This window comes from Martes martes (assembly GCF_963455335.1).
Source record: "Martes martes genome assembly, chromosome: 12".
Lineage (NCBI taxonomy): Eukaryota > Metazoa > Chordata > Mammalia > Carnivora > Mustelidae > Martes > Martes martes.
In genome coordinates, this window is record NC_137900.1 from 4439216 (window position 1) to 4454659 (window position 15444).

General features: G+C 54.2%; 1 protein-coding gene and 1 long non-coding RNA gene across 2 annotated transcripts in view; one reads left to right on the plus strand and one right to left on the minus strand.

The window, feature by feature from the left end:
* Positions 1-2246: 2246 nt before the first annotated feature.
* Positions 2247-6083, minus strand: LOC308353220. The gene is made up of 3 exons (XR_013967761.1): positions 5722-6083; positions 3641-3750; positions 2247-2460 (listed from the first exon to the last, which is right to left on the minus strand). It is a non-coding gene; the product is annotated as an uncharacterized lncRNA (long non-coding RNA).
* Positions 6084-6260: 177 nt separating this feature from the next.
* The window catches only part of IPPK (inositol-pentakisphosphate 2-kinase), a 48602-nt gene continuing 39418 nt past the window's right edge, over positions 6261-15444 (plus strand). The window contains exons 1-3 of the mRNA XM_080819855.1: positions 6261-6481; positions 12613-12660; positions 14279-14374. Of these exons, the coding sequence (XP_080675981.1) occupies positions 6401-6481; positions 12613-12660; positions 14279-14374 (225 nt within the window). The 5' untranslated portion in view covers positions 6261-6400. The remainder of the gene's footprint in view (positions 6482-12612; positions 12661-14278; positions 14375-15444) is intronic.

A 15444-nucleotide genomic window follows, 5' to 3' on the forward strand; every position in this document is an offset into this window, starting at 1 on the left:
GTCTAATTTTTGCGACAGCAGCTTGCCCTGTGACCTCACTTCTCCAACAGAACTAGGGCTTATTAATTTTCAGTTTAGCTGGTTTTTTGTTGGAGGGACAAAGCAACAATTTCCCAGCATTCTACATGCAAGTTTGGAAGCCAGAATTCCTCCTTCTATTTTTGAAAAAGATTTTATTTATTTATTTATCTATCTATTTATTTATTTATTATTATCCCCACCGAGCAGGGAGCCCTATGTGGGACTTGATCCCAGGACGCTGGAATCATGACCTGAGTGAGACAAAGGCAGACACTTAACCAACTGAGCCACCCAGGCGCCCCCTCCATATTTTTAATAGAGAGCATGCACACACGCGCACACACACACACACACACACACACACACATACAATATCTGGGAAGAAAAAAAGAATATGCAGAGTAGAGCCAAGATTTTATTTTCACCACCGCATTCTACTTATAATATGTAACTACTACCAGCTTCTTGTGGATTATGTTAGAGATAGTGTGTACTCTATAGGACAATTTGGCTGATTATGTATGTGTTTATGCATATATATATGTATGTTTAATAGGCTCTGTGCCCAACATGGGGCTCAAACTCACGATGCCAAGATCAAGAGTTGTGTGCTCTCCAATGAGCCAGCCGGGTGACCCTGTTGCATATTTTTTGTACCAATGGTGTCATAGCATACCCAGTATCTTTTTTTTTTTTTTAAGATTTTATTTACTTATTTGTCAGAGAGAGAACGAGAGCATGCGTGCACAAGCAGGCAGAGGGAGAAGCAGGCTATCTGCTGAGTGGGGAGCCAGATGCGGACTCAATCCTGGGACCCCAGGATCATGACCTGAGCTGAAGGCAGATGCTCAACTGACCCAGAGCTGAAGCCAGATGGTCTGGGTGACTGAGCCACCCAGACTTCCCACCCAGTATCTGATAACTTACTGTTTGTCACTCAACAATGTATCTTGGAGATTCTTCTTTGTAATGGCTGCATAGTATGTCTTTGATGGATAATTTAGATGTTTCCAATTCTATTTTTTGGTCAGTTACGTGCATTGCAGTTTTGTGAACTGTTGTGCAGAGATTTTAATTTCTTTTTATGGTGGTAAAATATCTGTAACCTAAAATTTACCATTTTAATAATTTTTAAATTCAGTGGTATTAAGTACATTCACATTGTACAACCATCACACCAGCCGCCTTCAGACCGCTTGCATCTTTCCAAACTGAACTGTGTCCCCATTAAACATGAGCTGCCCGTCCTCCCTCAGCCCCTGGCACCCACCATCTACCTTGTCTCTGAATTTGATTGCTTCTGGGTATCTCTAGGTTTTAATTTTTTTTTAAAGATTTCATTTATTTACGAAAGAGAGAGAGAGAGAGAGAGAGAGAGAGAGAGAGATATCATGAGAGGGGAGAGGGTCAGAGGGAGAAGCAGACTCCTTGTGCCCGGAGCCTGATGTGGGACTCGATCCTGGGACTGACTCTGGGATCATGACCTGAGCTGAAGGCAGTTGCCTAACCAACTCAGCCACCCAGGTGCCTCTAGGTTTTAATTTTTTTATGTAGATAAACTCACTGATCTGGTCCTTGGTGGCTGGTCCTTTACTGTGTTGTCTAGGTCAGAGATGATAATAATGGCCTCATTCAGGAGGGTCACCTCTTTGCTTGGATTATCCTGGAGCATGAGAGCTGGAGAGGGAGGTGAGCAGAAGGCGGACGGGGAGCAGCTGCGCTGGACACAGGCCCTGGGAAAGTGAGCAGCGCAGGTGACAACAAGCTCAGCCCCACCCTATCTTTGAACAGGAAGGGGCTGTGCACCCTCAAAGGCCCCCCAACTCGTTATCCAGTTAGGGCGTGTTGGATTCGGTGGGATCGGCTCGGGAGAGCAGGACCTTGCCCATGGTGGGTTCAGGGACCCGCGTAGCTAGGAGTTCATTCCCAGTTGCCCAGTTTCCTGTACCTGAGCACCCCAAGGACACCTCATGCAGGACTCCACCCCAGTTATGAAGGTAACTCATGTCTTTCACGCCAAATTCAAATGTTATAGAAAAATGCAAGGCACCTCACCGTGGTCTGATCCCCAAAGAAAACCTCAGTGCACAATAAGGCACTTATTTTTTTATGTTCTTTCCTATTCAAACACACTTATTCCTGTATTTAACAACATACACGGGCATCTTTCACTTGCATACACAGTGATGGGTCTACCTCAGTTAAAAAATAAGTACTGAGAATGTATTTGTTAAAATTTTTATTGTAAATAATGATAAAAAAATCTTAAAAAAAAAAAAAAGCAACAGGCGCCTAGGTGGCTCAGTCGGTTAAGCGTCTGTCTTTGGCTCAGGTCCTGATTCCGGGGTCCTGGGATCGAGCCCCGCGTCGGACTCCCTGCTCTGCGGGGGGTCTGCTTCTCCTTTCCCCCACTGTTCCCTCCGCTCGTGCACGCTCTCTCTGTCAAATACATAATAAAAAAACAAAATCTTAAATTTTTATTGTAGAAGTGTTTCATGAATACAGTCAATCAACAATATATGAAGAAAGTGACATTATTTCCCTTGTTTCTCCCTCTCTCCTCCTTCCAGACAGGATAATTTGGATCCCCTCTTCTTTGCATTTACACCCACACACAAACACATTTGCTTCACAACCGCAGACTTTGAACAGTGCTCACGTCAGTACGAGTGTGACTCGTTTTCTGACCGGCTGTGTGCTTTTTGAGTATGCCGTAATTCAGTGCCCGAGAGTCGCCCGGGAAACTTATTAGAACACGGTTGCAGAGCGTTGCTCCCAGTCTCGTGCTGGGGCGGGGCAGTGCAGCCTGAGGCTGTCTCGAGGTGCCCATGTTGGGAACCAAGCCCTGTCCAACACCACTGCTTGTACAAATACCCTGTGTGTATTGGGGGTTTTGTAGGTTAATTTGTAGGCATGGAAATGATGGGTCAAAGAGGATTAGCAGCAACTACTTTTACTGATGTGGCTCTATTTGGAGCTCCAACAGTGTGTGTCCTGTCTGTCCCTTCCCCCCCATCCACACAAACGTTGTAAAGGTTGCTTTTATTTTGCCAGTTTGATGATATATATCTTAAAATACATACTTAATGATGTAATTATGAAAGAAGCTGAAAAATGAATTCTTTTTTTTTGTAAGCAAACTCCTTATTTTGGATTTATGCAAACATATGACATAGTGCCATATGCCTTTCCCCCAGCTTCCCACCATGTTAACATATATGGTTTGTTTCCCAGGACGAAGAAATTAACGTTGGTCCATGACTACCAACTAAACTCCAGATTTTTTTTGGAGTTTACCACTTTCTCCACCAACATCCTTTTCAGATCCCACATTGCATTTAGGGGTATTGTCTCCTTAAGCGACTCTGGTCTGTCCACATCTCCCGTGTCCCAGACAGTTTGAGGAATCCTGGTCGAATGTCCCTCACTTTGGGTCTGTTTGATGTTTTTCTCATGATTAGATGGGGGTTATAGGTTTTGGAGGGAAATACCAGGGGTGAAGTGCCTTCCTACCAGGTGATCACAGTAGGTGATACACATTGCTGTGCACGTCCTTCAAATGTAAACTGTGCAGTGAGGAGCCCAGACACACATCACAAGAGCGACAGGAAGTACTCACTGCTGGCCCTTACTTCCCAGTGTTCTGCCACCTTGTTTCTGGATGGCTGCTCAGTGTGGCTGGAGGGTGAGTGTCCCACTTCATCTTTCTTCCTTCCTCTCTTCTCCTTTCTTCTTAAACACAAAAGGAGACGACCATGGTTAATCGTGGTGGTAGTGCAGCTGGGACCTAGATGGCAGCTCACAAAGCACCCAGTGACACGGGCCTTGTGCGGGAGTCCCTGCTAACCTTGGCCTTTTGGTATTGGCTTCACTTCCTCACTACCTGAGGTGACTGGTCCATCCCAGTGTACCTTGTTATCACCTCGGACTCTTCAGGTTGTGAGTGAAAGGAACTCAAATTATTTTAGCAAAAGATGGAATTTGCTGCATCAGAAACCTGAGAGCAAGACTGGATCCTTGGGCTCACCAGGTGTTTCCGTCCTCACCACTTCCCAGCTGTTTGCTGCCGTCAGAGATGTCTGGATCCCTGCTGGCAGCACACCCTGATCTCCCGGCTTCTTAGTCACCCAGCTGAGGGTCACTCTCCCCATGATCACTTCAAGCAAGCCAAAGGAGCGAGCTTCACCGGATGAACCTGGATCACGTCTGCACCCTGGCTTGATCTAATTCCTTGAGAATATAGTTCTCGACTGCACACAGGCTGAGATCACAAGCCAGCCTGCAGACTAGGAATGATGTTAATTTAAGTCAGACCACATGGGCTGAATAAAGGAAGAGGTACTTCTCCTAATGCTCATGTCTTTTCTAGCCTTTCCTTCTTTTCTTCTGGCCTCCAGATGGATCCATTCTCTGCCATGTTGTTAACATGATGCTTTCAAAGCACCTGGCTCTGCCTGTAGTCAGTGGTGTACCAAGCTGGGGATGGGGTGGGGGAGGTAGGGTGGGCATGGTCCACCAGGTACATCTGTGGAGAATTTAAAAGCAACCATGAAACCAAGATGTAATCTTTTTATCATCACAATATGCTAGTACTTCTGAACAGTGTGATAAAATGCTCCTTGAAAAAAGAAACCCAGATAGAGAACATTTTTAGCACTGGAGGGTTCCTTAAGGAAATGTCTTAATATGATACTAATTCTCTGTTCACGGATGCTGAAAAACTCAATCTCAGACATGTTCAGGGTTCTCAGGCCTTGTGAGAGTGTGCGGAGGCCTCCTCCTGTGAGTGTCTCCCTCTCCCACTTCCCGACTATTTACCTCCTAGGAGTGGGCTGTTTCTACCCTCCCCTGCTTTTCAACCATCCCTGGGGAGCGCTACCCACCCCAGGCCCCAGCTGCCTTCTATCTGGGCCAGTCCTCAACACTATCGGCTTGTTTTCCCGACTGACTGGCTTCATTTCATTACTGTTCCTGAGGTCTTGCCAGGTGCCCAGTGGTGCTCTAAGCAGTTTTCAAAGTTCGGTCTGTAGCTTTTTCTGTGTTGAACCGTAGATCTGAAGCTGGGTTTTCCTGGTATACTTCAAAGCTGTATATTCCAACAGATTGAATGCAGAAAGTGATGTGAGACTCCTACTATCTTCTATGAATCCAAACTTTAGGGAGATTTGCAAAAATGTAAAACAGTTAACTATTCTTCTCTATATTTTTGGGAAATATGTTTTCAAACGTGTAATATTTATATATTTATACAGATCTATCCTTTTAGAGAGAGTGAGTTCGTGAGCGTCCTCGCAGGAGCCGGGGGAGAAGGAGAGAAGCAGGCTCCCTGCTGAGTGCAGAGCCCAGGGCGGAGCTCAATCCCACACGGACATCGTGAACTGAGCCGAAATCAAGAGCTAAGATGTTCAACCGACTGAGCCACCCAGGCACCCCAAAAGCATAATGTTGATTTTTAAATGTTAAAGTACTCTTCTAAATTTCACACTTACAATACCGTAAACATCGACACATACAACCCACATTAGCAAAAGCTTTCTGAGGTCCAGGGACGGAGAGTTTGGGGGCCGCTCATCTAACTGAACTTGACTGCAGCTCTAGAAGACGGCATCGCGGGTGTCGGGAGGAGGGGCTCGCCACTGACCCCCAGCCTCCCGCTCAAGGCTCCAGGAAACCTACTAATCCGGAGCCACGCTTCCACACCTGTGAAATGCGGAGGACAATGCTTCCACCTCATGGGACTGCTGGGGTGGTTCTGCGCCAGGTAGCAAGCATGAGATGATACTAATAACCCCGTGCGAGATGAGTCACATCCTACTTCATACAGAAAAGGAAGCGGGGGCTCAGAGACGCCAATGCCTTGCGGGGCTTCCACGACTGAGCGGTCCGAGGCTCGCGGACCACCGTAACCCCCGGCCTTCCTGGACACCCCTTCCCCGACTTGCGGGGCCGCCCGGCTGCCCCTTCTCCTTCTCCCCTCCCGCCGGATCTCTATCTCCGCCAGGCCAGTACTGGGCGCCGACCAGCCGCCGGCTGCTCCCGCTTGCCTCACTTCCGGCGCCAGAACCGGAAACCTCCTTTCCGGTTCTCAAAGCTGCGCTCCGGAAGTGAGTCACCATGCCAGCACCCAAGATGGCCTCCTGCTCATCCGCCGTAGCGATCAATGGAGGAGAAGCGGGCGCAAACCCGGAAGTTGCCCGACTCAGCCATGGCAGCCACCGGGGGCGTGGCTTCCGGCGGCCGGATCCTGGCAGTCGGGCGGTAGGGTCGAGCTGAGGCCGTGGCTGACAGGCGCTCCTCCCCCGACGGCTGTGGCTGGTGCCCAGGCGGACGCGCGGCCCTCACCTCGCGGCCGCGAGAGGCGCCAGGGCCGCACCGGGGGATGGACGAGGGAAAGATGGACGAGAATGAATGGGGGTACCACGGTGAGGGCAACAAGAGCCTGGTGGTGGCCCACGCGCAGGTGAGCGGCGGAAGGTCGGCGCAGTCCTGGGCCCTCACCCAGCCCCCGGGGAGTTCCGCCATCCCCCAGCAACACTCCCTCCAGGGTCTGTCCGACGACCCTCTGGTGCCCCGTACCCCGTCCCGGCTAGTTCCGAGTACCCCCAGCAATACTCCCCCGCCCCAAGGGTCTGTTCCACGACCCGCTGGCACCCCTCTCCCGGCGGATCGGTTCTCCCGCACCCCCTCCCCCGCCCCGGGTAGTTCCGCATCCCCCGTATCCGCGTTCCCTCTGGTAAGTTCCTCGTCCCCCCAGTGTCACCTCTGCCCCCAGGTCGGTGCCACCCCTCGCCCAGTGTAACCCAGGTCAGGGCTGCGCCTCCCAGCACCCCCACCGTCACCGCGCCCTGGCCGCACGCGGTGCCATGTCCGATTGACCAGGCGCGATAGGGCGTAGGCTGCGCCGAGAGGCCGCCCTGGGGGTACCCGGGGTCCGCATGGGGGTCCGGGGGGCTGGAGGAAGCAGCGAAGTGCCGGGGGTGCTGGTATCTCCCGGCGCCAAGGGAGTGTATCCTCCGAGACGCACGGAATTGCTGTGCTCCTGTAGCTGTTGCTAATAATGATTTGCCCAGGTGTTCTTGTTCAGAGTCTTTTAGAATTTAAAGGGTTTCTCTTTCTTAATTCAGTGAGGGGCTGGAGTTTCAGAAAGTGCAATAAGGACTAGCAGGGGAGTGGATCCAGGAAGAGAAGCATGTGGATTCCTGTAAAGCCCCAAACGTCTGACGTTTTGCTGATACAACTAGGCTGGAATGTGGTGGGCAGGGGAGGAGCCCTGGGTGTCACCAAGGGGTTAAGAGCTGGGGAGTTGGAGTCACACAGCTGGGTGCCATCCCAGTTCTACCATTGCCTGGCCCAGGCGAACTTTCTGGATTCATAAAGTGGAACTAGGAACAGAATGCCCATTGTGGACTTGCTAGAAGGTTAGGTGAGCAGGTGCTGGGCAAGTGAACACTGTCATCCCCTTTGGACTTCAGTGAGCGCCCTGACGCGTGCCATAGCTCCTACTGGGTGGCACCCTGCTCTGTGGTTTCTGCGAGGGCTGTGTGGGGTCAGTGCGGGGGGGAAGCTGCAGTCACCCAGGTGGCGCCTGTGATCTGCCTTTGCATTTTGTTTCCCATTAGCACAGTCAGGCAGCTGAAGAACTGCGCGCAGGCTTCAGTCAGGATCTTCAGATGAATAGTGGGCAACGCTTAACCTAAAGCCGTTCTTTGCGCCGTCTGCTGGGCCCTGTGGTGTTTGAGGGTGGGGTGGGGCTCGGGATATTCCAGCACGGGTCCCTTGGGGTGTTGGGTTACTGTTGTGACCCCTGAACCCTTTCACAGAAGAAATGCTCGTGCTCAGTTCCGTAGTAGGCTGGGTAGCGGGTCTTCATGTCACGTAAGGCTAAGGCTTCCTTTCGAGTGGGGGCTAATGACCGAGCTGCAGGGGTGTCAGATGGAAGAGCAGGGTACAGACTCGACGTAAAAGGACATAAGGCTGGAAGCTGGGAGGCCTCTGGGATGGCCACCATCACCCCGCCCCGCGCTAGCCCAGCCCCTCCCCCACAGCTCAGCCCTTTCTCCTAGGGCTTCTCTTTCCCTTTTCCATTCAGTCATCAGGCTACCCAGGACCTGTGCTCTTCGTGCTTATTTTAAGTCTAAATTTGTTCTGCTGTGCTCATTCCAGCCTGGTTGGTGTTAGCTCCTTGTCGCAAGTAGTCTTGTGAGGAAACTTCCCACCCAGTGAAGTTTCTGATTTTGCCTCTTGAACGTGGAGAGGCCTTCGTGCTTTGCATGGGCCTTGCGGCGTGGAAAGGAGGGTAGAGCCCAGGAGGCAGCGTTTCAGGGCCCTGCTGTGCCCAAGGAGAGGGTGCGTGTGCCGGGGGAGAGAACGAGTGTTCCTGCTCCCTAGAGCCACCTCATTCAGTCCAAGGGGGAGGGCGGCTTCGCCAGCGTTCTTGCGGGCCAGGACACTGTCCCTTTTCCGCTCGACTTTCAGAACTGAGCGTCCTTAAAAAGTGCCACAGCCGTCTTTCCTCCTCTCCAGCATCAGGACGTGGGGTGCCTTCAGGCAGCCAGTCCCGAGGCCCAGGGTCTGCACTGAAGGAACTCGGGCTAGCAGGTTGGGAGGCCTTGAGGAGCGCAGAACTTGTAGACTCTGGGGCCTGTGCGGGCAGTGTAAGACCCAGGGGTTGGTCAGTTCCTGACAGGCTGCCGTCTGATGTCCGGTGGCTCCTCCATGCCACGGCGGAGGCCCTGCCTCTGCCGCCCTGGGCCTGGCGCTCAGCATCCCTGGATCCAGCACTGACCTTCTGTGCTGCTCTGAGACTGTGGCCTGCCCGGTCCTGTATGCAGTGGGACTCCAGGAACCCGCCCCATGGAGGGGTCCTGGGCCAGGGCATCTCCCCCGTGGGAGTGCACTGTCCTCCACTGCTGCGGCCCAAGGACCCTGTGGCTCTTCTAGTGGCCTGTCCCCCTTGGGCTCACGCTGAGCTGTGGTCGAGCCTGCGATTGCTCTCACGTGTGCTGCCATGTGGGCTTTCTCTCTCTGCTTCTCCATCTGCACTCGCCCTCCTCACCTTCTCCTCAGGTGGCTTTGGCCCTGCCCTGTCCTGGGAAGGTCGCAAGTCTGGCTTGTCACCCCATCTCTGAAGTGTCCCCAGTGGTGGGAGCAAGCGGCCCTCCATCCAGCGCCACCAGGGTGCGTTCCTCCCTGTCGACAGGTGAACACGAAGTACCTGCCAACAAGAATCTTCTGCAAAAGCGCAGGAGAAGCAGCTCGTTTTTGCCTTTCAGGTTCTACAGCCTTTCTGAGCTTCTGAGGGTGTGCGGGACCCTTTACCTCTGCGACTGTTCTGACGCCCTGGGTGTTTGTCTGGGTCCTGAAGATGCGAAGTTCAAGCAGTCAGGGCCCGTCGGACTCCTCTTTCCATCTTGGTTTCGGGATTTCTGGTTTGTAGATCATATATAATGGAGATGCTGCGGACAGATGAGGGTTGTTCTTTTTTTTTTTTTTTTTAAGATTTTATTTATTTATTTGACAGACGGAGATCACAAGTAGGCAGAGAAGCAGGCAGAGAGAGAGGAGGAAGCAGGCTCCCTGCTGAGCAGAGCCCGACGTGGGGCTCGATCCCAGGACCCTGGGATCATGACCCGAGGCGAAGGCAGAGGCTTTAACCCACTGAGCCACCCAGGCGCCCCCAGATGAGGGTTGTTCTATTCTGGACTTTTTTTTGTTGTTTTTTTATATGGCATATTCCCAAATCCTGGGCCACTCCCTTCTTAATTTTCTGCTGAATCTAGTTCAGAGAGTCTTAACTTTTTGTTGCTTCTAGTGTTTTTGTTTTTTTTCCTAAACAAGTAGTTCATTCTCTGTTTGGAATTTTTCATGGTGCTTGTCCAGGTCGACACAGCTGACGTGACTTCTTTCTCGGGGAGGCCTCACAAGAGAGTTCTGCACGTGACCCTGCCTGTAATCATTCCCGGGATCACCTGTAGTCACATGCTAGGATTTGTGATTTCCAGCCCTAACCTTGGGGAGCTGAGCTCTGCCTGTCTGGGCCTGGTCTCCCAAGGTGGCTCGGTGGCGTCCCTGCCCACCGTGCACTTCCTCCTCAGTCCGGACGGCACTTGCCCCGTCGACCAGGAAGGTCCACAAGGCTTCTGTGTGTTCTGGGAAGGACCAGATGGCAGCACGGGCTCCCCTGCCTCGCTCTGTGTGTGTGTGTGGATGTCTGGGTGGGTCTGGGGGCCCGGAAGGCTCCCCGCAGACCTGCTCGTGTTTCTCTAGGACACCCATGCCGTGCACTCCGTGCAGGTGGGGTCTGTCTTGCAGGTCCTTCTCTTCTGGCTGTCGGATTTTCCATCCTTTTGGGGACCACCCAGGTGCCCCTTCTGCCCCACCCCCCAGCTTTCTGGCCCCCAGATGTTGGCCGGGTTACTTCTCCACTGTCTGCTGCCCCCACCCCCCCAACCCTCGGCCCCTGCTTGAATCCGTGACCGCATTTGTCCTGTGGCCGCTGTGGGTGCAGACCAGGCAGCCGGAGCTTGGGAAGGAAAGTGTCCTGCCCGCTGTAGGTCCCCTGCTGTCCCAGTGCGCCCCTCCTATCTGGCCTCCCTGCAGCGTCCTGCCTGCCCTCTGTGACATGGCTCGCCGCCGGCTTCTCTGTGGGGCTGTCAACCCAGCGCCTGTCCCGGCCCTTGTCCCCTCACCACACTGCTGGCTGGGGTTCTGTCACTGGCATTCCGACGGACTAGGCTGTGGCTTGGCCTCATGAGCAGCCACCCCGGGCACCAGGACAGCACCCCGAGGGGTGAGCCTTTCTGTTGTGTTTCTCTCCCTTTCTCGTGGAAGTTGCCTGGTCCCCAGTGCCTCGTGGTCTTCCCGGTGTGTCCTGGGCCTGAGATGGTGCACCTGCTGGTGCCTGTGGGCGCGGGGTGGCCTCCCCCTCCATCCCCCGTCTGTGCCGGAGGCCCTGGTGCCTTGATTCCACCTGCGGGTTCCCTCCTTTGGGCTTCTCGTGGGCAGCTGGCCCTCTTAGTATGTTGTTCTCTGTGGTCTTTCGTTCTCATGTGATGCTAATTACTGCTTGCTGTCTCTGCCCAGAAAATACAGAATATTGGAGGGAAGATAGTGAAAAGCACCCAGTATTTTCCCACTGAAAAAATAATTTTTGTCACTGCTTTGGTGTACTTGGTTCCATTTTATGCTTTTTTTTTTTTTAAAGATTTTATTTATTTATTTGCTAGAGCACAAGTAGGCATAGAGGCAGGCAGAGAGAGAGAGGAGGAAGCAGACTCTCCACTGAGCAGAGACCCGGATGGGGGGCTCGATCCCAGGACCCTGGAATCATGACCTGAGCCTAAGGCAGACGCTTAACCGACTGAGCCACGCAGGAGGCCCTCATTTTATGCCTTTATTGGGTGCTCAGGAACCCTGGTTTTGTTTTCCGCTTTTCCGCTCAACCTCAAAGCGTCAGCGTGAAGAAAATCCTTTGCCCCCATGTTCAAGGCTGCAGAGCCCTTGGGCGGCCAGAGTCCCCACTCCGCACGGTCAGACATTCACGTGACTGCGCTGTTAGGGCTGTGGCTTCTTAGTGCGTCGTCACAGGCGTGGCTCCCAGGCCGTTTGGCACGCGATGCCCCCCTCCCCAGCCTGGGACTTCTGTTCCTTTCGTAAGTGACAAGTTGTGACCTTCACTGTGGGCTTTGAGGTAGTTTAATGTGTGTCTGTGATACTTCCACTCACTGACTTTTTCTGCTTGTGAAAATCCCAGCTTCTCTGTGTCCTCAAGGGCGTGAGCGCCTGTGGCGCTCTCCTGAGTCAGGCTGCAGGGCCTCCCCGAGCCTGTCCCCTTCTCTCCACTTCTCTGGCCTTCTATACTGGACAGATGTTAAGAAGTTGTTCTAGTTGTTGCTCCCTGGAGATGCTGCCACTGGTGTTGAATCCTTTCAGACTTTTCCATATAAACTGAGTATGCACATACTTTAAAACTTTTTATTTTATGAACTTTTAAAAATGAAGTGTAGCAAACCTACAGAAACGTGCCTGGATCGTAAGTGTATATGTAGCTTGATTATCATGGAGTGCAGGGACCTGTGATCCCATGACCAACCCCCTCTAGAACATTCCTCAGGGACAGTCCCACCCACCTGCGGGGTGATCCCTGGGTCTTGCTCTTACTGGCTTTTGAACTTGACACGAATGGAGCTGTACTCATATGCACGTGCCCAGGTGTGTTTAAAGCCCCGTTTGTGCCCTTCCTCATTCACCAGTGCGTGACAACTGCAGCTCTGTGTTTCTGAACATTGGTCTGTGTCTTGCGCTCCGAGGTGTGGACGGCGTCCTGCTGTGTCCAGCCACCTCGCTGTTGGCCCCAGGGGTTGTTTCCACTTTACTGGGAATTATGAACCACACTCCCGTCTGCAGTAGCTACGGGCTCCTGGGTACCATAGTTAGTTCTGTGAGTTTGATTCCTGGGGACGAGCTGGCTGGGCCAGATGTGTCTGGTTTTCCTGGTTGCCCTGGGATCCAGGCCTGCTCCCCCCCAACAGCCACGCCGTGGTCCCCAGGCTTGGGGTGGCACTGACTGCACTTTGCTTTATTTTCCAATAGCGTTGTGTGGTGTTGCGTTTCCTGAAGTTCCCTCCAAGCAGGAAGAAGGTAAGATTGGTGGGTTTGCCACCCTGTCATTAAAACAATTATATAAGAAAAGTTTGTTTTTTTTTTCCATTGCAGAAGTATTAGTGCTAGTTACAGAAATTTAAATGTGACACAGCAGCGGGCACAGAAAGTGGGGTGTCCATAATCCCTGTAGGGCCAGCATTTTGACCTTCCTGGGTCACTTTAGGTCCCCTGGGAGGGTCTGCAGTTCTGAGCGAGGAGCAGGCAGGGAGCCCCACTTGTGGCCAGGACATCCAGGGCCAGGGCTCCACTTTGCCACCCCGCTGGCTCGGTTTCCCCATCCATGGGATCAGAGCTGTGACAGTGAGTCGGTGCTACTGGCGGATGGTGGCACAAGTCCCAGCGGGCCATGCTGGTGGGGCCCGGGGTTTCTGTTCACTGAGGCACCAGGCAGAGAGCACTGTGGACATGCTCAGCGAGCTGCCTCCCAGTAGAGTCTGTCTCCCTCCAGGTGGGAAGTGGCTGTGGTGTTTGTTTGGGGGTGATTAAAAAGAGAGGCAGGGGCCCTGGGTTCCGCCCCACAGTAGCTGGGGAGTGAGGGGTGGGTGGCAGTTGGGTTCCCAACGGGGTGCGGGAGAGATGAGTCAGCTGGGTGGGGGGGCCTCGCCCGGGGGGCAGGTGGGGTGAACGGCTTTGGAAATGAAGGGCCTCGCAGAAGGAGACGAGGGGACCGAGGGAGAAAGCTGGGGGCCTAGGGACGGTGTGGGACGGAGGAAGGTGGCCCCAGGCGGGAGGGCGTTTCCTGCCTTAGCGGTCTCTGGAGGCGTGTGGGGTGTTGTGTTCCTGTGGGATCAAGTGGATCCGAGTGGAGGCTAGAACCTTCTCCAGGCAGCTCACACCGCCCCTTCCGCTGAGCAGCTGCAGCGCCTGGAAAGGCCACGCTCTCTGGATGCCTCTGTCAGCGTTTCTGCTCAGATGTACTGAGGCGGCGTCTTCTGAGGCAATAGTTTGTCCGTATTTTATGAGCGGGACGATGTGCCACCGGCCATGTGAGCGGTGGGGCGTCGCGTGGGGTCGTTCTGTTGACGGGAAGAGCTTTCTCTCCGGAGCTCTGTGGCCAGGCCGTGGGCGCCCCGGGAGCGCTCCGGGTTTGCTGCGGGCCTTTGTTCCCACGCAGGCTGCGGTCTGCGCGCGCTTCGGGCCGTGGGTGGCAGCTCCATGCGCGACCTTCCACGAGCCCACAGCCTGCCGTCCCCGCGGCTCCTGCCGTCCACCCTCTGCCTGCCGCCCTGGGCCAGAGGGAGGGACTCAGGGCTGATTTCCTTTCTCCCCCAGATCTCATAGCCTGTGGGTTAAGAGCCTCCGACTGGGAAGCAAATATTCTACATTTGGTTGCTGGGGATGCAAATCAGAATGCCTGGTGATTTGGGGCTGGGAGAGATTTTCAAATGGGGCATTGGTTAGGGGCCGTGGGCGGTGGGGGGGGGGCGCGGACATTCCTTCTGGCGGGCCTGGCGGTCTTCGTGCTGAGGCTCCCCTGCCCCCGAGGCCTGGGCATGTGGTGTGTATGCGGCGGCGACACGCGGCCCCACGCGGTGCCAGCCGCACCCCCCCCCCCCCCCGGTCACTGAGGCCTCCCTGTGCTTCTCTTTTACAGACCTCAGAAGAAATATTTCAGCACCTACAGAACATAGTGGACTTCAGCAAAAATGTCATGAAAGAGTTTTTGGGGGAGAACTATGTCCACTGTGGGGTGAGTGACTTTGATTTACAGAGTCGGAAGTCACAGGCACCTTCCGTGTCAGTCATGCCAGGTCTTGGCGATCGTTTGGACCTTAGTGCTTCCTGACAACGCTTGTGTTCCAAGTGCTGCTCTCCGGGGCCACACAGCGGTGCGGGGCGGGTAGTCTGACGCCCGCCTTCAGCCGAGAAACGTGAGGCTCAGAGACCACCTGAGCCCCGCAGCTGCTAGGACCCCTGGCCCCCGCCACCCTGCTGTCCTGGGGGGGCTCCAGCTTGGTGAGGTTCTTGGGGCAGATCTGGATGGCATCACTGAGCCCTCTGCCACCGGGGGTCCACTCTGGCTGCGGACCCTCTCGCGGGGTGGGTCTGCTGTGGGACTGGCAGGGCGGTGCCGGCTGCTGGCCAGGGGCCTCAGCTGCTCCTGACATGGGCTCACGAGGGGCTGCGAGTGTCCGTATGACCTGGCTCTGGCTGCCCCAGCTCGTGGTCTGAGAGATGACCTGTCCTGGAGTTGTGTCTGTCCTTTCCACAGCATCCTGCTGGTCTCATGGGACAGCCTGGGTGGTGTGGGGCTACACAGGGGCGGGAGAACCCAGGGGTGTCCTGGTGAGGTCCCCAGCTGTCCCGCTGGGAGCCCCACGTCTCTGACCAGCCTGAATGGTGCCTGAGCGAATGCAGCTATGCTGACTGCCAGCTCTCTCCTTGAGAGGGCATTTCTCTGCTTCACAGTACGAGGGGAATGCTCTAGATCTTTCTCCCAGGAGGGATCCAAAGGGTGGTGGGGAGCTCAGGGTCCCAGCCGGTGGGGGCCTGGCAGGAACAGCATCAGGATGTAGCCCCAGGGCCCACGGTGTGCTCTGACCCCAGGTGGGGTTCTGTTTGTCCGCAGTGGATGGGGCTCTGGCGAATGAGGTGAGCTCACAAGGTCACATCCTGGGAATATCCACCCCTTTGACACATGTCCTCTGCAGGAAGACACTGCCAAAGTGAAACCCAGCCTGCTTTTTCTTCCTTGTACGTGGGCCCTGGCACGGTTGAAGTGCAGGAAGATCACATCTCTGGTCCGCACAAGGCCAGGTT